Below are 25,415 nucleotides of genomic sequence, written 5' to 3'. Positions count from 1 at the left end.
AAGATCTGCCCTTAAAGCCGAATTGGGTAGGGTCCAGTGTCTGGAGGCTCCCAATGTCTTTGTTTAGGAGTTCCATGATAATACGCTCCATAGCTTTACAGACCAGACTAGTCAGGCTTATGGGGCGTTAGTTTCCAGGGTCCGTTGTGGCACCACCTTTGTGGAGTGGGACCAGTGTAGCTGTACGCCATTCTTTGGGTACATATCCTGTAGTAAGGCTAAGTTTGAACAGTGACTTAATGTGAGGGTTCCGTTCTTGGAGCTCGTGTAAGACAGCCTGGGACACCGTCCGGTCCCATAGATGCTGTGTTTTTTTGCTTTGGAGAGGGCAGCTTTCACCTGTGCATCTGTGATGTCAGGGAGGTTACATTCAGTTGAGATAGGCATTTGCTCCTTTGGGGGGGAAGGGGGGGGGGGGTTTGTGCTGAATCTGTCTGCCAGGATGTTGGCTATGTCTGTAGGTTCGGTATATTTTGTACCGTTATGCAACAATTCAGAGCATATCTGGGAGTTTCCGCCCATGTTCCTGACATAACTAAAGGCGGCCTTGTGATTATCTTTAGTGTCTAGGGCAATTTTTCTTTCGAAGCTCGCCTTTGATGATTTTATGAGGGATGGAAGTTTCTTGCTAATACTGATCAGAGATGCCTTCCCTTTTGGGGATTTTGCTCTGTCATGTAGTAGCTTCCTCCTTCTGTTGTATAGCTTATTTATGGCCGGGGTCCCACCAGACCGGTCTCCTGTTTTTGGAGGAGTGAGTCTTGGTTTTATTTGGGATAGCACGATCCATGCATTCCTGCAGGTGCTCATAGAATGCATGTGTAAAGGATTCTGCGGACTGGGCTGTATTATCCTCTGACCCAAGGGCTTTGAAGGATTCCACCTCAGTCTTGAGAAGTGCAAAGTTGGCTTTTGAGAAATTCTTTACAGTGATTTCCTTGGCTGAGGGTGGGGACGGGATATGGATGTCCATTGGAATTTGTTTATGGTCTGGTCTTACCAATGAGGGGTTTACCTCTGGTGTGAAACAGAGTCCCCATGTTGGTGATGACCAGGTCCAATATGTTGTTCCCCTCTTGTGGGAGTGGTGACCAGTTGTTCTATTGCGTTAGAGTTTATAAATTCAAGGAACCGTTGGGCGAGGGTGTTTGGGCTTGAGTAGTTTTCCCAGTCAATGCTTGGGTAGTTGAAGTCACCCAATAACAGTGTTTGGAGAGACCTTCATATTCCCCAGTGTTCTCAGGAATGCCAAGTGGAGTTCCTGTAACAGGGAGGGTGTTCTGTAGCAGGCTACAAACTGAAAGGCAGTTTTGCCCGCTGTTAGTTGCGCATGGATGGTTTCCGATGCTTCGTGCAGTGCCACTAACCTGGAGGTGTAGGTATGTTTGATGAATATAGATACTCCCCCTCCTTTTGTTCTTCGGTCCGAGTTTTGGGGCCGAAACGCATGGTATGAGTTATAACCTGGTAGTGCTGGGGTGCTCTCAGGAGCCTTGAACGAGGTTTCTGTTACTGCACAGACATAGATTTTCTCCATACTGAGGAGAGCCTTGAGTGCGTGCATCTTTAGGTTTAGACTTCTGGCACTGAGTAGCATTACCTTTAGTTTTTTTTATCCTTGGGTTGTCTATGGAGGTGGATTTGTCCTTTGAGCCTGGCCTAAAAAAGGCACTATAGGGGTGGCAAGAGCCTTGGCCAGTATACGAAAGCCTAAGGGTGACAGGTGCAAGCCGCCCCTAGCTAAGCAACGTGGCTCGTCGAGCATGTCATCCCAGGCAGACACTGGATCCCCTTTGAATGACACCAATACTTTAGCCAATTGTTGAAACTGATCATTTTGTCTTTATACTGTGGCATCATTCTTGGTGAGGGCAAGATGCTACTCAAGGTCAGGGTCATACCAGCCTGGGCTACATGGTCAGAGAGCTCTTCTATGTCTCTTTGTCATTGTCCATGCTGGTGTGAATGACCTGAGACTTACCTCCCTGGACTACATGAAGAGTCATACTTGTACTTGCTTTGGAGTGACCCGAGTGCTTGCGTTGTGACAGATGCTGGCACCCGACAGGCAGCTTACAGTGACCTTCTCCTTGTTCAGTCTGGTAAGCGGGACATCAGTGTGCCGGACAATAGAGTCCCCTATAACAAGTGTATTTGGTATGTTGCTTGGCCTTAAGGGCTGTGACTGAGAGGCGCACTGATTTTGTGAGATATGTGATTCATGGGTATTGAGGGGTGGCTGTTGCTTGGATATCTGCTTAGGAGGTCTTTGCTGTTTAGGCAGATTTTTATTTAGAGCCTCCGAGTATATTTTTGTGTGTTTATGTGTTGGGTATGCAGATGCAACAGGTCTGTGAGAGACTGGATTAGTGGTGTGGGTTGTTACCTTTTCCTCCTGACTGACTGCGCCAGTCTTGGGTTGAGAGAGCTCTGCCTGCAGTTTGGCTGTGTAACTGCATCTCTCACATGTATTAGAGTTTGTGGGAAGGAGGAGAAGGCTGTCTGTGTACATAAAGCAATTGTAACATTGCCTCAAAATTCCCAGATTCACCAGCTGGACTGGAGAGTAACCTTGAAAATGACCCTTGGACATGCCAGATTAGTATAGGGAACGGTTTCTTTACTGATCAGATTAGGGAAGGGAACTGATTTTTCACTTGATCAGGAAAGACCAATCGGGAGCCTAATACTTATGAGAAGTCAAGGAGGGTGTAGTGCTTTAGTTAGTGTTTCCTTATAAGAGCTGAGCAAGTGCAGGGCTTTAGAAAGAGAATAGAGTGATTACTTTGAGAGTTTGAACAGTTCTAAGAGATAAAGTGAAGAGCAGACTTTGTGGAGCCTGGAGATCCAGAGTCCATGGGCGGTGAACTAGGCGAGGTCAGAGAAGGGAAACCAGACTTTATGGGGCCAGTAAGGTGCAATGAGAATCACTTTGCTTCTCAACCATTGAGCTTTCTTTAAAAATTAGGGAATTAGAGGAATTGGGGAAAAGGCATACAGAAGCCCCGGGGGCCAGTCGTGAAGAAGTGCATCTCTCGGGGACTCCCTGTGAGGGAGTACTAGGGCAAAGTAGCTGCTGCATTTGTGGTTTACGGGAGAGGCAAACAGGTTGCAGCAAGGCTGACTCCATCAACAAAAAATATTAGTCAATATGTTAGGGTTGAGAGACCACTCGTGAAGTAGAAGGATACATCTGCTTAGTTGGTCTGCAATCATGTTGGAGTTCCCTGGAATATGCATTGCTATTAGAAAGCAGTTGGAGGCAACTGCCCATTGCCAAACTCTTAGGGTTTCCCTGACAGAGGGTATGATCTGGTTCCCCCTTGTTTACTGATGTACCAGACTAATGACATGTTGTCTGACTGGATAACAACTGTCCCTGATGGAAGGGCAGACTGAAATGCTTGCAACGCTAAAAGCATTGCCCTCAGTTCTAGGACACTAATGTGGAGATTGGCCTCTTGTGGAGACCAAGTGCCTTGGACAGTCTTCCCCTGAAAATGCCCCCCCCCCCCAACATAATCAGGGAAGCATCCATGGTCGCTACGGCCTTGAGCTGAAAGGGGAAGAAGGGATGATTCCATAAATCTTTTGGTTTCATCCGCCAAGACAAATCCTTCTTGCAGTGATTTGTTAAGATTGGATGAGACATGGGGTGAGTTAGAAGTGACCATTGTGATGTCAGAAGCAACTGAAGCAGCCTCATGTGGTAACTCGCTAGGAGGACTAATATTGTTGCTGCCATGGATCCGAGAAGTTGTAGTATCACATGAGCAGGAACTGTCTTGGGAGAGAATCATTTGAAGTTGCAATCTTAACTAACAATCTGAGATGAGGAAGGGAGGCCACACAGGGTTTTGTATTTAGTTTTGCTCCGTTGAATTCCAGGCCCCGTGTGGGACATATCTGTGACTTTTCTTTGTTGATGGAAATTAAGGACTCTGCAAGGTGTAGGACAGTCTATGGCGCAAAGCAGCAGATGCCTGGTGGGGGTGGTGAGGAACCAATCGTCTAGACATGGAAACACATGGAATCGCTGTAGCTTTAGATCAGCTGCTACAACTGCCATGCATTTGGTGAACACCCTGGGGGCTGTGGCGAGACTAAAGGGCAGTGCTCGAAATTGGTAATGACTGGCTCCTAGCCAGAAATGGAGATATCTTCTGGAGCCGTTGCCCATCTTTATGTGGTAATACTTATCCTGAAGATCAATATAGCACATCCAGTCATCCTTCTCTAGGAAAGGAAGGATAGACTGAACTGTGACCATCCAGAATTTTGTCTGTTGTACAAATTTGTTCATCAATAGGCTGAGATCCAAGATTGGCCTCCAGTCTTTATCACTCAAAAGAATCTTGAGCAGAATCCGGATCCTATCCGGTCTGGTGGGACTGCTTGAATGACTTTTTTTGAAGCGGCTTTTGAATTTCTAGTGCTGCTAAATACCTCTGACTTGGTGGACCATCAGAGATTCACCTTTGGGGTTTGGGGAACAGACTGAATGGGATGGGTAACCAACTGGTGATTGCACCCAGGAATCCAATGTTATCATGAGCCAGGCAGAGAAATGCAGATAAAATCTTCCCCCTGACTGCTTCCAGAGGTAAGCAATTGGGCCTCCTTTCAGGAGCACTGGTACGGTTGTCCAGAAAATGAGTCTCTGGAGCCCTGATTATGCAGACCTCCCTCTGCCATGGGAGGGGAGTCTTCCAAAAGAGTTCCCCCCTCTGCCCCGGGGGGAATACTCGCCACGTGTGTCCTGAAAGAGCCCTTGGGTCTTCTTGAACCACATTTTTCTACTCCTCTGATTCCTAGAATAAGGTCATTTTGGAGTGGAAAAACATACGCCCACAGCAGAAAGGAAGAGTCTTCCCATCCTTTTAACACCTGGCTAATGTGTCTCTAACTTTTGGGCCAAACAAAGAAGCATCAACAACAGCACTGACAAAGACTTGAAGTGGTATGCAAAATCACACAAGTGCATCCAGGTATGATGCTTACTGGTAATGCCTACACCCGCTGCTCTAGATGTCCCTTCAGCGATATGTGCAATAAGTCCCATAGACGAATTCGAGATGCACTCCAGGGTGGCAAGCTGAGAGGCAACCTTATCCCGGAGATTGTAAGATATTGCTCCTGCTAGGGTGTCTGAAAGCTCAGTTATCAGATCCCTTTGGAGTCCAGTGAAGTGTGCCAAAAAATTCAAGGACCAAATAGCGAAGGTCGATGAAGCAAAGACCCACTTCCCAAATCTGTCCATTGTCCGAGACTCCCATTTAGGAGGAGGAACAGCTGAACTCTGTTCTGAGAGCTCCTTGGGAAGGGGCGACAGCAGCCGACTCAGGACCCAAGACTTTGGAATTCAAGCCGACTGAGGGCATTCTACCAGCAGGATTACCCAAATGTAATGACTGCAACAGTGAAACACAAAGAACATCAGATGAACTCTGTTCTGAGAGTTCCATTTTGGTGGCCGCTGCTGCCACCACCAAGGTATCCACTGCTAGACTCTTAGACCACCAGGGCTGAAAGAATTTTGTCCAGTCCCCGGGGAATAGGCATTATGGTGTCAGAAGCCTTCCATGAACATTGCACAATCAATTCGATTAGTTCATCTGCAGGCGGGGTCAAGCCAAGAATTAGATGACCAAGCACAGAAAGCCTGCAAGAAAACAAATTCCTCAGAGGATGGGTTTGAGGGATTCCAATCACCCATCTATTTTAATATTTCCAGTACGTCTCCAAAGGAGACATCTTCAGGAAGTGACCGTGGGGACCCTTCCCCTTCATCTGAGTTTGTATCTTCAGGTGACCGATTCTTCTGGAGAATCTAGGTGCTTCCTCTTGCACGATCTCTTACAGGGTGATTCCTCGGGGGGGTGGGAAGAGATCTGAGGAGGACTCAGAAGAGGGGGGACCCTGAACTAGGGTATCTTGCTGCTCTCGTGCCCGCTGTCCCGATGTAGCAGATTGTGGCAGTTGTGAACCAGAGGGAATAAAAATATGGCACTCCTTCAGTATGGAACCAACTGCGAGCCTGCTGAGGCCAAAGTTCTCTCCATAATCTGGAAATCAGGTTCACCCGAAGAGGGATGGAAGCCCAGAACCAAGAACAAACCTCGGAACTGGCGTCATATCCCACTCTGATGAGCCACCTCCCAGAGAAGGAGCAAAGAGAGGACTTGAAATTACCAAGTTACTGAGATGGTGCCGTAGGAAAAATTGGAGCCGATTCAAGGATATCAAAACCGGCAGACAACTTTCTGCCCCCTGAGTGCGACAGTTCTGAAGGAGCCGAAAACCACAGAGCAGACTCTGGCACTAAAGGTGAGATCCGCTGTCTGTACTGAGGCAGTTGGCACTGGAAGTGTTGAAGCAATGGGCTCCAAGACATGGGGAGAGGATGAAGGAGGAATATACATATGATTGTTAAGGGCAGATCATGCCTCCTAAACCTGGTCGACTTCTTTGAGACAGTTACCAAGGCTATAGACGAGGGAAAGGTGTTACACACAGCCTACCTCGACCTCGCCAAGACCTTCGACACCATTCCCCATTCTAGTATTATAGACAAGCTCACCAGCCTGAACATAAACCCTTACGTCACAAGATGGGGTGCCAACTGGCTCACGGACAGAACCCACCAGTTACAAGTGGCCTTCCCCAGGGCTCAGTCCTAGGACCCCTCCTGTTCGGCATATACTTCTCAGAGGTACAGGCAAGCACAGGAGGACTATGGCTGGCCAAGTTCGCACACTACTGCAAACTAGGGGCTATAACTGACTCTCCGGCTGACACGCACATCCTCCAAAAGGGTCTCACTGAGACAGATACCAGATTGCAAAATCATGGCCTCAAGCTAAAAATGTCAAAAAGTGCATAGTCATCCCCTTTGAAAAAAACAAAGAACCCACAAACTACCACATAGGTGGTAGTCCCCTAAATGCGGAAGACGTAATAAGGGATCTGGGGGCCCAAGTAGATAGTAATCTCACCTTTGATAATCACATTGCCATAGTGGTTAGAAAAACTTTCAATGTGGCCCACCTAATCACAAAAGGGTTCGCATCCAGATCAAAAGAGTTGATTGTGCCCCTTTACACATCACTCATCAGACCCATCAGAGTACAACGCCCCATTTGGGATGTACCTTACAAGACACCTGCAACAGCTGGAAAGACCACAGAAGTACCTCAAGAGGATCACTGGTCTCAAACAGATGCCCTATGCAGCTCGACTGAAGAAAAGTACAGTTTTGTACCTACCATAAATGTAGATGTTCGAAGATCCACATTGCTGCAGTCCTTACATATGGGTAGTCCGCTGTCCTCGGTCGGCCCGAATACCAAAGTATTAGGCTGACGTCGGTCAAGGCGCTTAAAACTGACATCAGGACGTCAGGGTACAAAAGCGCATGACCGACGTCACATCCTCAGTCTTTTCTTGCCCCAGATGTCAGAAGGCCCTAAAAAGAAAGGCCAAAGCCAAAAAACAGCAAAGAACAACCAACCACCCCTGCACTAACCATATTTACAATATTTACAACCCAAACCACACAACCACCTCAAACTACAGAGGGAAGGAGGGAGGAAAATTGGACTGCAGCAATGTGGATCTTGAACATCTACATTTATGGTAGGTACAAAACTGTACTATGTTCTTCATCTCACATTGCTGCAGTCCTTACATATGGGTAGAATCCCAAAGCAGAGGTAAGGGAGGATGGCAAAACTATAAAGCATTAGGAGCTGCCAAAATGCCCTGTAAAATTGCAGTGGCAAATCCAGCCCTAGATTTAGAGTAAAGTGGAAGGTGGTAATGCTTAGAGAAAGTATGCACTGAACTCCAAGTAGCTGCCTCCAAAATATCTTTAGTAGCCACCCCTAAAAAAGCTGTAGAAGTGGCAGTAGCCCTAGTGGAATGAGGCCTAATCCCAGCTGGAATCTCCTTACCATGATGGGAATAACAGAAAGCAATACAAAACCAATCCACTTAGAAATAGTTTGTTTTGAAACAGGTTTGCCCTGAGAACCCAAAGCAAATGAAACAAATAACTGCTGAGACTGCCTGAACCCTTTAGTTCTGCTCAAATAATATCGCAACTGTCTGTGTATACCCAAAGTGTGCAAAATCTTTTCCCCTTTATTTTGGGGTTTGCATAAAAGTAGGCAAATGAATAGTTTGGTTTAAAGCCACACTAGAAACCACTTTAGGCATAAAGGAAGGATTAGTGCAAAGATACCCTATCCTTGTGGAAAATTAAGAAAGGCTCAACCGCCATAAGGGCCTGTAATTCAGAAACCCTTCTCGCAGAGGTAATGGCCAACAAAAAAGCAGTCTTCCATGATAAATATTTCAACTCGGCAGTAGCTGCAGGCTCAAAAGGTTGTAGAGTGAGTTTCTCCAACACAAAATTGAGATCCCAAGCAGGAGTGGGAGCTCTCGTGGGGTCTTATATTCTTTGCCCCTCTAAGGAATTGCTTAAACAAAGGATGAGAAAATAATGGTGGGTCACAGTCATAGTGAGCAGAAATTGCTGCAGCATAAACCTTTATAGAGGAGAAGGACAAACCTTTGTCCAATAACTCAGTAAGGTATTGAAGAGCAACACTTAAATTAGGTTTAGAAACATCAAAGTCCTTTGCTGTACTCCAAATTAAAAATCTCCTCCATTTATCTGCGTAAACTTTCCTTGTACTAGGCCTTCTGGCCTCCAAAATAACATTCAAAACTTGTTGTGGAAGCTGAGACCCTTCAGGGTTTAAAGCAGAATATGCCAGGCTGTTAGATGCAGAGACTGAAGTTTGACATTGAGTAGGTGACTGTTCTCCTGAGACAGCAGGTGTGGAATCGAAGGCAAAGGCCATGGAGGCTCCCGTACCAGACTTCTCAGTAACGGGTACCAGTGCTGTCGAGGCCAATCCGGAGCTATTAAAATCATGGTTGGCTTGTCCTGTCTGACCTTCAGGAGTACCTTTGGGAGGAGAGGCAGTGGTGGAAAGGCATACACGTGAAGATTGCTCCAATTGAATGAGAGAGCATCCACTTTCCAAGCTGTGGGAGGAAACCTTTTTGTGCAAAACTTTGGCAACTGGTAATTTAGTGGAGAAGCGAACAGATCTATGTCTGGAGTTCCCCATAACACTGTCAATTTTGAAATACATGAGGATCCAATTTCCACTCGTGGGGATCCATGATTTGTCTGCTCAACACATCTGCTAAGGAGTTCTGTGCTCCTGGCAGAAACCTTGCCTGAAGATTTAGCTGCAAACTGAGAGCAGTCTCCCACAAAATCATTGCTTGTCTGCATAGAGGGTAAGAATGTGTCCCCCTTGCTTGTTGATGTACCACATGACAGTTGTGTTGTCTGTCTGAATCAACACCTGCCCTGGAAGAAGTAAATCCTTGAAAGCTATCAATGCAAATTGGACTGCTAACATCTCCTTCAAGTTGATATGTAAATGTTGAAGTCTGGCAGGCCACGTGTCTTGTACCCATTTTCCATTTAGATGAGCTCCCAAGCTTTGTCTGAGGCATCTGTCGTTAGAATCTGACTCGCCTCTGGTCGGGTCACAGAGAGTCCCTTGTTTAGGTGACATTCCTGAGCCCACCACAAAAATTCCTTTTGAATGCAAGGTATTATCTGAATGACAGTGTCCATATCTTGGCAGTGTTGTCCATACATTTTGAGATACCATTGTAGCTTCCTCATATGCAGTTTGGCATTGGGAAGTACCAGAATACAAGATGCCATGAACCCCAAGGCTTGAAGGACTGTCCTTGCAGTCAGCCTGGACTGTGAGACAATTGATGGAAATAAAGAGAAAGATTCTTTTGTTTGTCCGGGGTCAAAAGGCCATCTGGGATGCTGTATTCAGTCTCACACCCAGAAAGCACATGTCCTGAGAGGGTACTAGACTGGACTTTATTTCGTTCACAGAATACCCTAGGCATCTTAACACTGCCATCACATACTGTAAATGATGAAGAAGTTCGTCCTTTCCTTGAGCCAGAATCAGGCAATCGTCCAAATAAGGATAGATTTGTATTCCTCTTAGCCTGAAGAAAGCTATCACTGGAGCCAGAACCTTTGTGAACACTCTGGGCGCAGTAGATAAGCCAAAGGGCAATGCAGAGAACTGATAATGAAAAGTCCCAGCCAGCGCAGATACTTCCTGCAACTGGGCCTGATAGGAACATGAAGGTAAGCCTCCTTGAGATCCAGAGTCACCATCCAGTGATCTTTGCCCAGCAGAGGTAAAAGCTGTTGTAACGTCAACATTTTGAACTTGGGAATGTCCAGATGTGTTGAGGATAGATAAATCCAAAATTGGTCTCCACGTGTTCCCTTTCTTGATTACTAGAAACAGGCGAGAATAAAATCCTAGGCCCACTTCTGGCAGAGGGACGGTTGTATAGCTCCTATTTGAAGTAGTAGAGAAATCTGTTTGTGAGCCTCTAGTCTTTGCTGAGGAGGAACGTCTGGCATGCCTTTGAAAGGAGGCAAGGTATGGAAATAAAACTTGTAACCTTGGTGTATGATATCCAACACCCATTTGTCCTGGGTAATTAAAATCCAATTTTCCTTGAAGAGTGCCAACCGTCCTCCCAAAGGTGCTGCCAGGCAAGAAGGATCTGGCAGCTGAAACAGTAGGTCATTGGGCCTGTTTACGAAAGGACTGGCCCCTGCCCTCACTCGAAGATTGTGCAGGTGAACTCCATGTTCTAGATCTGAAGGAACTCTGAGCTCTGCCCCTACCACGTCTAGATCTACCCCTAGACTGAGAATCAGAAGGATACGTCCCACCCCTTAGCAGGCCAATTTCTACTAAACTTCGGAGGCTGAACTTGCAAAAAATCTTTAACAGTCTGCATAGACTTAGCCTTGTCTTCCATTTTCTTCAAGACTGACTCCACAGGTGGACCAAACAACACTTCAGACTGCAAAGGAGCATCCAAAATCCTTGTCTTAACATGGTCAGTTAAATTCTGATCCTTAAGCCAGGCGTGCCTGCGAAGAACTGAACCAGTGGCAGCCACCCTAGAAGAGGCCTGCAAAGCATCAAAACCACACTGTAAAGAATGCTTACCCACCTGTTCAGAGACATGCACCAAATCTTGTAATTCTTTACACTCAATGCCTTCTGCCAGAGCATCCACCTTAGATTTCAATTGAGAAAGAAGAAAATTCTGATATTTCAACATATGAAACTGGCAATTCAAAGCCCTCATTGCTAAGGTAGAAGATGTATAGACCTTCTTTTCCCATCTATCCAAAGCTCTGGCCTCTATCTAGAGGAACCGGATTCTTTACAACAGAGGCCCTGACACCCTTAGGTCCCTGGCTAATAGTTTCTGGGTCCGCCCTAGGACTCTTATAGAGATATTTATGAGCCTCAGGCACCCTGTAATACCTATCCGGTTTGACAGGCGCAGGAGGCAGAGAATCAGGATTAAGTGAAGCCTCTGAAAATACATCTTGCACAACATCCAGAACAGGAGGTATAGCTAAGGGCCTATGTTGAGGTAAAAACAAAAATTCCCTAAGCCTTTTCCGTGAATCAGAGAAGTCCTGACCTTCCCACTTAAAATGTTCCCTCATAGAATGAAGTGTCTCTGAAGAAGAAAAATCCTCTGGAGGAGAAGCAGAAGGAGTGGAATCTTCTGCATCAGAATCAGAATAAGGAGTGTACTCCTGCAAGTCTTCAGCGAAGACTCTGAATCATCGAAGCCTGTTCAAAACTTTCCAACTCTGGCTCCACCCTAGGCCTCTTATCAGGAGGGGGCATAGAACCTCTAATCAGAGTAATCAAATCTTCTGCCATTTTAAGCATGTGCTTCTTAGGCACAGACCCTGCTGAACTAGGAGTGACACCAACAGAAGCTAAACCTGGCCTGCCTCTGGAAGAAGCCTTGGAAACAGAAGGAGAGGGCCTAACCACCCTGGGAAGGGAGGGGAGTACAGAAACCTGAGAAGCCCCTTCAGCCTGGCCTGCCTCTTGAGAGGCCACATCCTGCAAAATCAAGGTCTCCCCCTGAGACTCCAGAGAAGCCTCCATCGGAACCACCGGTTCCATTGAAGCCTCTAAAGAACCGGCGTCCGGAACGGACGACTCATCTTGCCTGGGTTTAACCGCTTTGTCTTTGCGCTTCTTCGTGGAAGCGGGCGTCTGAGTATCCGACGGCATATTATAATTGCACCGCTTCCCGAAGACCAGCCTAGCACAATCTAACCTTCGCTTAATAGTGCGCTTATTAAACCTAGCACAAAAGCGACACCCGACTACGTTGTGCTCAGGCCCCAAACAAGGAATGCACAAAGAATGATAATCCCTATGCGGTATCTGTTTCCCACAAGAAATACAATTATTCACTTTTTCTGACATCCGGTAATACACTGAGGCAAGAAAAAACCAAAATATTCCCCAACGGGGTACTTAGCCAACTTGGATTCGGTCTGAAACTCCTAACTCGAAAAATTTCAGAACGCCGAACGGCACTTGCAACGCTGCTTCTGCATCGGACCATGCGGCAAAAAAGACTGAGGATGTGACGTCGGTCATGCGCTTTTGTACCCTGACGTCCTGATGTCAGTTTTAAGCGCCTTGACCGACGTCAGCCTAATACTTTGGTATTCGGGCCGACCGAGGACAGCGGACTACCCATATGTAAGGACTGCAGCAATGTGAGATGAAGAACATCTCCAGCTGTACTCTGTTGCATACTACCTACTCAGAGGTGATCTCTGCCCGACATACAAGGCCATGTCCAACCCAAAATTGATGGACATGCTCCACCTAAAGAAAACCTTACCCCCTCAAGCCACATGCTCTAGGGATCTACACCTCACCATAACAATAAACAGGACGTGCTGGAGGGATAGATTCCTGTCCCAGAGACTCCCCATGCTTTGGAACAAGATCCCAGTCTATATTAGGCAGAGCTCCTCGCTAACACTCTTCAAAAGAAACCTTGACGAGTGGATAGGAAACAAAGTTTACCCCAGGGATCACTTCAGTGGCTCTGCTGGACAGAGGCACAGGGAATTAATCTAAGGGGGTGGCAAAAGCCAACACATTCTGGCTAGGCTTATAAATGCCTTTGGGCAGATAGCCTAGTACCTACCTATGAGTCCTGGGAGAGTAAGCCTCGGCTCCGGGAGGGAGAGAGGTCCACTGCAAAAAGCTGATCCACTAATCTAACTACATCCATTTCCAATAGGAGCAGACCGACATTCCTGAAGGAGATTCAGGTCTTTCCACAAAGGGACTCAGCTGCTGACCCAAAAAGGGCTCTATTGAAGGGGAATATCCAAGTCCGTGGAGTACTCATAACATGACCTTCGGCACCATGGTCTGCTGAATAGCGGGAGAAGATGGAACCATAAGAGTAGACATGGCAATTATCAGTAACAGTGAGGTAGTCTGTGCTGAAACTGTGGTCGGTACCGAAGTGCTTTGGGTTATCATAGTAGACGGCAGTTACTGATTTTGTCATCTTCGGTGCCAGAGCACAAGACTGACTTTTTGGAACTTTTGCCTTCAGTTCTGAAGAAACTGTCAGAACCTGGAATTTGCTATATTTGGAGTCATGTACCTTAGGTGAAGATGGTGCAGAATGGCTCAGTTTTTTTTTTTGTCTCAGACTTTGGAGATTTTGAAGTCTCCACCTCAGATAGAGCTTCACTAAGGGACACTAATAAGCCTTTAAGTATTAATTTGTTTTGTCTCTCTGCAAGAGTTCGAGCACTAAAGCCCTTGCAAACATTACAAGGAGGTTGAACTTCCAGATGGACACCCAGACAACAGATTCAAGAACTGGGCACCTTTCTGCCACAGTCCTTACACTGTTTAAACCTGGAGGTTAATTTTTGCTTCTCTGCCATGTCGTCCAACGCACATGCACACACTCGCTTGGAGAGAAATAGTATAGTAAAAACCTTTTTTTTTCTTCAGATATACTAACTACGGTGTATGTAGAATACCCAGACGGGTAAAGGAAGGAAACAGGGGAAAGATACCAACAATGGTATTAGAGTTAACCAATGGTAGGAGGGAAGGAGAGGCCCAATACCAGCAATGGCAAAGTACAAATACCCTGAGGTAAAAACGGGGATAGAAAGCTTCAAACGAAGTCACTCACACAAAAAAGAGAGAGTTAGACAGTAAGCATTAAGATATTAAAAAGTTTTGGAGTATAATAGTAAACAACCAAAAATTTTGAGCACTTAGCTTAGAGCATCGGCTGATGCATCCAATCTTCTATGTGGCAAACTAGATCGGAGGTAATGGGAAGAGATTCAATATAGGTAGAGTCTTAGCTCAAGAGGTTTTGCCTGGTGCGAGCTTTGTATAACAGCTGAATCGATTCAGAACCAAACTCATCACTCAAGAATGAAGATTGACAACATCAGATGTAATAGTTAATGTCATTTAAAGGGATACTATGAAAGCAAACTGTTTAAATGTACGGTGAAAATATCCAAGTATGGAGTATCATACACAAATTCTACATACTGTTAATGTACAAAACACACACAACTCTATGGAAAATGGGTCTAAAATAACTAAATCATGGGGTACTGTGAACACAAATGCTGTTCAAATGGGGGTTTATTACTCTCTATTCTGTAAATGGGGCAACAGACAGCAAAAGATTTCCATATTTTAAAACAATACTATTTGCCACTCACCTTTTATCCAAAGCTGTGCAACCTCAATACAACAAAAGTTACTGGAAGAAAAAGCCTCCTACAATGCCCACAACCTTTAATGAGGTAAGACACAATAAGGTCATCAACTTGATGAATGTACAGATATGGTACATTTACATAGAGCTTCTGAAATGCAAAAAGATTCCAAAACGGTGCTAAGATGAAATCCTCCCCTTGCTCACCCAGCTAAAGTACTGCAAAAACAGACCTGTAGCTTAGCTTTTCTTTCCCCATCACCAGGACAGCTTATAATTCAAAGTACTCTACTCAGTACTGAATGTCTTGGCCATTATCGTCTCCCCCACAGATATCACACCCTTTAGTTCATAAAAGGACCAACTCGCAATGACAAAGAATCAAAGCATTAAAACATTTCTAAGAAGCCCTTAAAACAGCACCTCCTTTCAGAATCCTCACCCATCTGCTACTATGATGACTAAGCTGGTTTACTAATTTAATACATCCAGCTTAAGGCTCGTTATGTGTATAAATGGGTCTACTTCATTAGACCAAATTTACACTCTCAAATTGCAGATACTGGAGACGTCAACAATGAAATTTCAATAAACCGAACCTGAACATTACAAATTCTTTTTACAGGGAATGGAGACACTTGGCAAACGTGGAAATTTGCCCTTTCCCCCCACTGCAGCGCAATCCCATAGTTGATGCATTTAGTTGGGGGGGGATGGGGGCAGACCCCCTCCACCTAGGTGGATTTGGCATATTTCAGTGTGTTATTTTGTTATGTTGGCCAAGTGTCTTCTTTCCCTGTAAGAGAAACTTCAGTAATGTGACTGTTTGGTGTATTGCAATTTCAGTGCTGTCAACTAAGTAATTTGCAGTTCGTTAAGTGCAAATTCGGTCTACCGAAGTAGACTTGTATAAACATACTAAAATATTGATATGTTCATAAAAATATATGTACATTTATATATTTATACACACATTTCATTTAAGAACATTGCATAATAAACTTGTACAGGATGCAGAGTCACATTTTGTAAGATACGTGACCTATTTCTACTGTTGTGTACTGCTTATGTGATGATTTTTCTAATATTGTACATTGTGTACTCTAACTCTACTCACTGATCTCAGTTCGTAGCTGAAAATAGACCACCTAACCAGCCATTAAGTATCAAATTATTAAATGCTGCACTCCCATGTACTTAACTCTAGGGTACAGTGCCATCTTGCTATATATCACACACACACACACACACACACACACACACACACACACACACACACACACACAAATCAATCACAAAATGGTGCACAACAGACTATTTCCATTCCTTTGTGCAAGGACTGCCTACGGACAGAAGCAAGACTGAACTGTGGACAAGATGACCTCCACAGTATTCCTACCAAGTAGGTACAAAAGTTGACAATGACTAATTCAATGACAAATAAAAAGGTAAAAATCCAGTTGGTATATACTTACGGCAATCGTCAGCCAGGCATCTGTCTGTTCAGCTGGAGAGACTGAGGAATCTTCCAATGTCTCCAAAAGTGGTAGGAGGCTGGGCTCCACTGTGCAAACAGTAGCCATCATGTTTGAAGACAAGTGCTACAAAGGAGGTGGGAAAAAAAAAAAAAGTTATTTTCTTATGCAGTTTCTTATTCCTTTTGACAAAAACTATCAAGTAAAACTGGAAAGGCCTGCTGCTCAGCTCCAATAGCAGCAAGGGATAAATCTCAAACGACAACTCATTTAACAGGTGTTTAAGTAGCAGCTTGGGCAAACACTACAGGTGGTGTACAGAACAAGAGCAATGATGCGACTCTGCAAGCAAGAGGTGGAGTGCATGTCAAAACAGTTCCATTGTAAAATTCCCAGTTGAATTGGGAGATCCATGAGAGTGGTGGCTTTGAAGGGGCCAAGACTGGACAGGGATTCCATTACCTGCAGCTCACAAAAAGTTAATAGCAAACACTTGAAGTCCACTTTACAAAAGATCCCTGGAATAGTACTGGGCATGCACAAACGCAACACAATTTTAAAGCAAAAGAAAGGGGAGAAATGACCTCCGATACTTAATGGTTCTACTCCCATCCCCTTGAAGGAAAAAAAAACAGCCCATAAGGTACCTGTTTCCCAGAGGAATGAATGAAGTAATGTTGACAGGGGAAGCCTGAAATTACATTGTAACAAGGAAGCAAAAAAATAGCACCATTCCTCCAGAAAAGGATGGGTGCATGTGTACACACGGGTACATGGGTACAGAGGAGTAAAAACAGGGTACAAAAAAAACAGCAGGAGTAAAAGTATAAATAATATCAATACAGAAGACAGCAGATAATGAAGTACTAACTAGTGTGCATGTAACAAAGGTCAGCATGGCAGCTTACTGTTAACATCTCTGCCATGCACCTTCAGGGGTAGGTCTTCAACGTCAACTTCTAGTCATTGCCAGTATTGAGTTTTGTATGATATATCAATGTATACATGTGTTTTCCTGGGTACCAGTTTCCTCATGTTCCAAACACTAACTCTGCCAACTGCAACATGTCCATATACAAGTCGTGTACAGCTTTCCTCTTACTGCTAGAGATGCAGCTGCAGACGGTTTGAGAAGAACGAGTATAAATACAACTATGCAGTCTTATTGAGAACGGAAAGCCAAGCAGGTTATGAGGGGGCTAAAATGAGCCGGAAGTTAAATATTCAGTGACAAGCAGGCAAATGATGCATCTGCAAAGAACTAAAAGGCAGAAGCAAAACATGAAGTGAAATCCTAAACCACAGATTGAGACACATCTTAGCAAGCACTTTCACACTTACCTGATAAATATTATCAACAATAAAAACTATACATTACATATATTAAATGCGGACAGTAGGAACAGTTGCTATGCATCATACAATTCAGAAACGGGTAGACTATTAGAGCCAAAGAAACTGAACACTGAAAATAACTACCTGTTATGGTGCATGTGCAACCATAAATCTTGCACTCTCCCCACTTAAGGCTAAGTATATGGCACTCTGTCACACTTGCATTTGGTGGCACTGAAAAAAATGAAAAATCTCAAGGGGACCATTGTCTGCATTTCTAAATATACATACCCCAACACCTTCCCTGTGACACACTCGGGACCAGCAGACACCAGACTAATCTCTTAGGTGAGGTTGGTATGAAGCATGCTTTACACCAAGTGAAAAGTTAAGCACTTGCCTTTAGAAGTTCACTGGAAAACTAGATGTTCAAGCAAGATGACTACTACACTACAACTCCAGCATTGGCTACAAGATTGGTGCAAATCCCACAGCTCCATCTACATGCAAGTGTGGACTCAATCCTCCCTACACGAGAGGAGACTTTTGCATCTTGCAAACAGGCAGTCTATCTACATCATTTTTTTTTGTTTTGTTTTTACTGACTGAAGTGAAGGCTCTGCCCTGGAGAGAGAAACGGCCTTTTTGAATGTAGAAAGTCTCAACCATATTAACCTGTAGCTAGGTGCTCTGGATAAATACAGGTACAAACTGGAAGACCAGTTACTGTTCCTGGTTTTCATTGTTGCCACACCTTTACAGTTACATGACCACCCTACAAAAAATACACACAAATAAGGGCGGTAGGAATTGGCTGATGTATGTCTACAAAGAGTTTCCCACATTAAACTGTTGTACTTTCTTCAAATGGATCATTTCTGATCTACAGAAAGACCCCAAAGATACACCATGAATGGGGGATTAGTTTGTCTTGTTCAGTCCCTTTAAAACAGCTCCTGCAGGATTGTGGTCCAGAATCCTGTTTTGCTTTTTGACTTGTAGATCCCATCAAGTGTTTTGAAAGGGTGTGGACAGAGAACTATTTGACACACTGCCTTGCAAATGCTTTGTGCAGAGAGACTCCTGAAGGTGGCAGTCAAAACATCTGCTGCCTGCAAGAGTGTGCCCTAATCAGTCTTAGAAGGGCTCTTCAATGTTTCTAGCAATATAAACAATATTCTTTGTAGCCATCTGTAAAGGATTTGCTTAGATACTGGTTTGCCTTCCTTGCCTTGATACAAAAATACTGATCATTCAGAAGGACTTTGTCCTGTAAGTAATAACCAAGCTGTCCAAGGGCACATGCAATAACCTTCTTCCTTGCTTTGGGGTTGTGGAAAGAATACAAGCAGCTAAACAGTCTGGTTAAGGCAGACCTCTGAAGCTACTGCGGACTGCTTTATCTTGTGGATTCACCCTGTTCCCATGAAACACAGTAAACGGCTCTTAAATTAGGACAAAGTTCAGATATGCACATTTTATTTTATTTTATGCAGAATACAAGGCAAATTGATATACTGATGTATGTAACTTTAGTCTATGTCATAGTTCTACATGTGTTTTCATTGACTGAAACGTATTTTAAATATCATTGTTTTAACTTTATGAGTCTGAAGAAGCGATCAGTTGATTTAGATCGCGAAAGCGCTTACTTTTGTTTAATAAAGGGCAGCTGGAGTGAAACTGCAAGTGAATCGTTTCCTACTGACTACTACATCTCAGTCACAACTTTTGGTTTTATAAAGGGCACTACTGTGAAGCTGCAAGTGATTTATTTCCTGGCGTGGAGAATTCCATTTTTATATCTTCAGCTGTGGTTTAACCATTGTTTTTTTCATTTTTTCGCTTGAGGTGTATACCAGGCGTTTACCCAGCTTTTGTATTCTTTCACTTGTTGCTTAAAGTTCAGATACCCTCCCAGATGAGGTGATTGTGACAAAAGAAATTTTTCCAGGACTGGTATTTAAATGGGATGGATATCACTGGCTCAGTTTTTCCAGGACAGAATCAACTCATTAATACTTGCAGGCAGTCAGTTAATGAACGGTCATATTTCTGATTGCATGCAGGCTGGACAGCAACTGCCTGGAATCCATTGTCAAAATAAATTTTAAACATATGAAAAATCCTAACATGTAAAGCAGCTTTCCGCATATTTTTTCAGTTAAAATAATTTTCCCCCATTTGATACATTTATCTGCAGCACTGAATACCACAAATTCAATACCAAGATTAAGTTTCACTAAAAAGCACTGTAGTAATCTACCTTTCAAGTGATCTAGAGTGTAACCAGATTAGTCTACTATAATTAATCCAAGTAGCTGGGGTGGGAATAGAACCTGCAAGTATATGTTCTTCTGGCACCAAAGATGTGTTCAAGACCTGCTGAGCTACTGAGACTGAATTAGACAGCCCATACAACTAAAGCAAGTGTGAAGCAGCAAAGCAGCACAATCAGCAGTGCAGGTGCTGAAATGAGTTAAAGGTCTCCGAGGTAGAATAGTGTTCCTTGGTGCCCAAAGATGGATAACCCCATCACAGAACTGTTTCACCAGTAAGTTGTTGGCTAGGTGTTGCTGCCATTCTAGAACGGTGTGCACTGTAAAGCTGCCACATACATTTATACAGAATAGTAGGATATTTCTGCTGAATGGTTCTTTTATTTCTTTCTGCCTCCGACAGGAAGTCTTCTTTTTTGAAAGACTTTGTGAAAGGTTTCCTGGTCTCATTCATAACAGTAAGCATGTCCTTGAGGAAGGCATAGAGAAGAGAAGCTGCCAGCCTGAGTCCTCACAAATTTGGATAGTTCTGGGGTACTTTTGCCCGATACAGCACAAAGAGAGAATCAGTGTTGCCTGAACCAGTGTGACATTAAGATCATACTAGATTTTTCTATTTAATGCAGAACCCATGGTGTCAAGCAGCATGGACAGAATACACTTGCAACATGAGGTTCTCCCACTGAAAAGGAAAACGTGGTGTCCTCTATGCTTTACTACACAGGAGCTTTGTACAGTAATTAGAAGTTGGTCATTTACTTGGGAACCTTGTGCAGTAGACAGAAGCTGGTGGTTTAAGCCCAGAAAACATTTGTCAGTCAGGGATATAAATTTCTCTTTGCTCAGCTCCCACTCATGATTAGGTGACAGAGGTCTACTCAGGCTGCCTGCAGTAGTGCTGTAATGACTATCTGCCTAGGTTGCCAGATTCCAGAGGGCAGGACCGAGTGCCACCCTGTTTAAGTAGAGTATTAGAATGGTACAGTCTGTAGTGATCAAGACCACTCTGAGGTTCATAATATGCTAAGTGCTCTGTCTGACTGAATCCACTTGCTGTTGACAATACGGTTCCTAATGAGCTCCAAGTGAAGTCTGAGAAACTGGCAGTCAGACTCTGGTTAACCTCATGCTATACAAAGGGTATATCCTAGTTGCAGCATACCTTTTTTTGCCCACCAGCTGAACCAGTTTATGAATGCAGGGACGCATCAGTAGGACCTTATCTTGGCTCTGCATGTGCCGATTTCACGAAGCCCACCCAACATGATCTTTCTGTACATGCGCAGAATCCTTAAGCAAACCACATGAATAATGAAGTCTCTCACCATCAGCTTCTTGTGGAATTTTTTTGTAAAATTCTAAAATACACATCTACCACTGAAGAAAGATATTTTGTTCTTCACCGTGTTCAAAGTGGCGCCAAGAAAAACTTTGATTATGTACAGGTCAAGCCTAAATTGGAGAAACTGTGGGAAGACCCACTTTCTGGAAGAAGTCCCTGGTGCCTCAAGCTTATCCTGAATCAACTGCTTCCTTCAAGCTATACCAGAGCAGTAAAGAGGAAGAATAAACGTGTACCCCCCCCCCCCCCCCACTACTGATGTAAGTTGCGGTGAGACCACGCACTTCCTAAAAACTGAGTGCAGCAGGGAGAAGGGCAGGCCAGGGATCTAATCTGAAAATGGTGGCTACCTGTCTTGAACCCGAGGTACTTTTTAGATGTCTGAGCAAACTGACGATGGTCCTGCAAAGTCCAACATCCCTAGAAAACTCCAGGCAAAATAAGGCAGGATGACGACTGTAGAGTAGGTGTTTTGAGAATTTGAGTACCTTTAGAAAAGAGCTCAGCTGTGATAGGTGTAAAATCAAAATTTGTTACAAGATGCAGCTGAGATTACTTCAAATTTCAAATAGCATGACATATGGTTATATCAAAATCTCAGTTCAACAAAGCAAATTTAAACTTGCATGTTTGGAAAGAAAAAAACCCAGTTCCTCTCAAAAGAATAGCTACAAGTAAATAGATTATTTTTGGAAGTAGTTGCTACAGCGGGCAAGTGTATTGAGACAGTAGAACCCATACAGATTGCCAAAGACCACATTTGTAGATTCATTATCCTAGCACCATAGACAGAGATCACTGCACACTCGCAACCAAAGTGAACAGACTACCAATGAAGCACAAATGCAGTCTTTTAGTAGCATCACTGAACTATACATTTCAGAAAGGTAAAAGTATTAGGGTTCAGTAGACAGGCTAATACCTTTAACCAGAGATCACAAGCAATCTTCCACCCACTCTTACAACAGCACTGCAGAGTGAGGGATAAAGCCTTCATAACAGACCAGGTGACCCAAATTTGATTAGCGACTCAGGCACCCAAAAGCACTGGCAGACTAGGAAGAAAATGGGCAAACCAAACTGGGAGATGCAAACTGCCACAATGTTTCCAAGAACTAGGTGGTGATGCAAAGAGCAAAACCTGCCTCACCAAGCTGCTCAACACCAGAAACAACCTTAATTAAAAATAAAGAAAGTAGCAAGCTCTGTGTCACATGCTAAAACTACGTACTGCTGTAGTGTGATGTACTAGTTACGTAGTTCTAATCCCAGACATGGCAATTATGAAACTGTCTCTGTCCGTCTTCTCCCTCCCCCTCCCTCAGTCTCTCTCCTTGTAGGGATCAATGCTATCGCAACAGTAATCAGGAAATCCTTCTACATGGCACACCATCACAAAAAGGTTCTCATCCAGGAAAACATGGTTCCCCTCTAGTCGACACTCAGACCCACTATAGAGTACAATGCCCCTTTTGGAATGTACCTAAAGACATCTGCAGCAGCTGGAAAGGCCATAGAAGTCCCTCACAAAGAGGATTACTGGCCTCAAACAGATGCCCTATACTGACAGTCTCAAAAAAACCTCCATCTTTACTCCGTAGCAGATCACCTACTCAGAGGTGATCTCTGCCGAACATATAAATTTATGTCAAATCCAGACCTGTTGGACATGCTACACCTAAAGAAATCCCAATCCCTCAGAGCTACACGCTCCAAGGACCTTAACATTGTCACCACAATAAACAGGACATGCTGGAGGGATAGATTCCTGCCCTAGACACTTCACATACGCTCGTACAAACAACCCATCTATGTCAAGCAAAGGTCCTCATTAGCACTCAAGAAAAATCTTGATGAGTTGATGGGAAAAAAGAAATACAACCCAGCAATCACTTCTGTGGCTCTGCTTGACAGGGGGCACAGGAAAATAACCTTGGGTGGCGTAAGCCAAGGAACCTTGTCGGCTAGGCTTACTTAGGCCCTTAGGCCAACAGCCTAGTACCTACCTATGAACTAAATACGGGCGTTCACATTTTCACAATCTTTATCAAGTATGTAACACCATCCTTTACAAAAGCAATTAGATGCCTTCATGTGACCTATTCTTTATTTAAGCCACTCCATTGTAGTAGAACTTTAAGGCAACAGCTCTCATTCAGCCCTGCATATATTATAGTACTTATATAAAATCATTCAGTTATAGCTACTAAAAGACAAGAAGTTTCTCTCTCCTTGTACCAAGTTCATATGAGCAAAGGGCAATCCAATTAATGCCCTAGCAAAATACAGTACATGAGTACCGACCATACTTTTCCATTCTCAGCCTTACAGTACATTTATCTAGATTACAGGAAAGGAAATTACTACTAAAGCAGAAAGCAGCCTGGTATCAAAACATTTTTTTTTCTTATGCTTTTTTTTGAGAATAGGGTTCCAACTTGTGATTTTGGGCTTTATCCCTTCACATCACTGCTTGAAACAACCAGTGTATTGGAATGTAGACACTAAAGAAGAAAGCACAGTGGGTCCATGCAGTAACAAGGCTGCTTCATTTCCCCCTGTCCAGTGGACAAGAGATTAGGACTATACAAACATTTCCTCCGTTGCCAAGATGTCAATAGAAGCACAGGGAACAGATTTACCCATCCAAACAAATCTTACCTTGTAAGGTACTGCCCTTAATATTTGAGGAAAAAATGTCCAACACCTGATGCAGGAATGGGCTGACTGTCATTAAGCATGGGAGGGGGGGGGGGGCTTAACTAACTCACCAAAACAATCTACACAGCACAGACCAGAGTTTCTCAGCAATGCTCCACCCTAATTACCTACCTTGGGGAATTACCAGCAAGACTAAAATCTCCTTCACTGCTTTTAACAACCTCTTAAGAAAAGATGGCCAAAAAATAAATAAATAAAAAAAAAAAAAAAAACAGCACGTTGCCATAAAATAAATGTCTCACAGAACAGGAGACTGGGGTGGATTTTGATTGGCTCCACCAAGCCCAAACCAAAAAATGCATCTTCATATCTGACATTTCCACTTCTTTTACACACAGTTATGCCACAGCTTAAATCCACTGTAAACTTGTAATCCACTTTAAAGCTACTTCCTGGTAAACATTTGATATTCACAGAACCCTAACTGTGAGTGGTGGAATACCAAGACTAAAGGAGCAAAGAGAGAGAATTATATACAGAAACTCCAGATTACTGGTTAAGCATTCACTTTTCGCACATAGTATGCAGAGTTGACTTTTCTCCTAGGTACAAATACAATCTCCAAGACTGTTGTAAGTTGGAGGTCTGTGGTACTTGCTCCCCGCAGCTACATTGATGCAGAAGACAAAGAAAGCAAAAACACATTAGAAAACAGCAATGCCTGTTGTAATTCCAAGATTCTTGATTACGAGCCCTATAATTATGGAAAACACCATGTCCCTACCTTGCTAAAATGTTCTCCAAATATAAAAACTGCTTTTATTAAACACTTGCTGCCCAAAATCATATGGTTATTTAAAAAATTACACTCAAAATACCAAATGTTAGCAGCTTGCTACCTTGAGTTACTTCTGTGTATTGCTTGCTAAAGTCAAAAAGCTGTATTGTACCTTTGTATGAACACCAACAGTTGTGTACAAATGGTTAACTATACAAATTAAGAAATGCATTAACTGTCTAACAAGCAATTTTACTGAGAGCATATGCTTCCTCTATGTATATATTAGTAACTCCTTTTTCACTGAGGGTAGAATGTTTTATTCCATTTTTGTATATGATAATTCACAAAACCTCTACTCTGCAATTATGTATCCAGTAGTAATGAATTGCTTTCTAAACTTAAAGACAGATAACTGTTTCAAACCCTCTTCTCTGTAAATATGTAATTAGTAGTAGTGTATTATTTTTTAAACTTAACAGTTAAGTTATTAATGCTAATCTCTATCACACATCTAATACTTATTTAGCTTAATGGAGCTCATCTCCCCCCGGGCCTCTAGGGAAAAGTTGGTCAAGCACAGTCAACAAATATAACGTAAATAAATTATAAATATATATAATATATAAATACATATATATATATATATATATATATATATATATATATATATATATATATAATACATACTGAAGTTAAACGCCAAAAAATGTATAGTCATACCCTTCGGGAAAAACAAGGTAACCCCAAGCTACCATATAGGTGGCAATCCACTAAGCACAGAAGAGGTTATCAGGGATCTGGGGACCCAGGTTGACAGTGGCCTTTCTTTTGACACTCACATTGCTAAAGTGGTT

At 43.5% G+C, this 25,415-nt stretch overlaps 1 protein-coding gene across 1 annotated transcript in view; it reads right to left on the bottom strand.

The window, feature by feature from the left end:
* Positions 1 to 25,415, bottom strand: part of RIF1 (replication timing regulatory factor 1) — a gene marked incomplete in the record, with an annotated part of 1,305,990 nt that overhangs the window by 1,133,517 nt on the left and 147,058 nt on the right. Inside the window, 1 exon segment of the mRNA XM_044074885.1 lies at positions 16,164 to 16,289. Within this exon segment, the coding sequence (XP_043930820.1) occupies positions 16,164 to 16,274 (111 nt within the window).

The sequence above is a fragment of the Protopterus annectens genome, chromosome 6.part0 (assembly GCF_019279795.1).
Source record: "Protopterus annectens isolate FY-2018-M chromosome 6.part0, PAN1.0, whole genome shotgun sequence".
Taxonomy (NCBI): domain Eukaryota; kingdom Metazoa; phylum Chordata; order Ceratodontiformes; family Protopteridae; genus Protopterus; species Protopterus annectens.
This window is presented reverse-complemented; position numbering and strand designations above follow the sequence as displayed.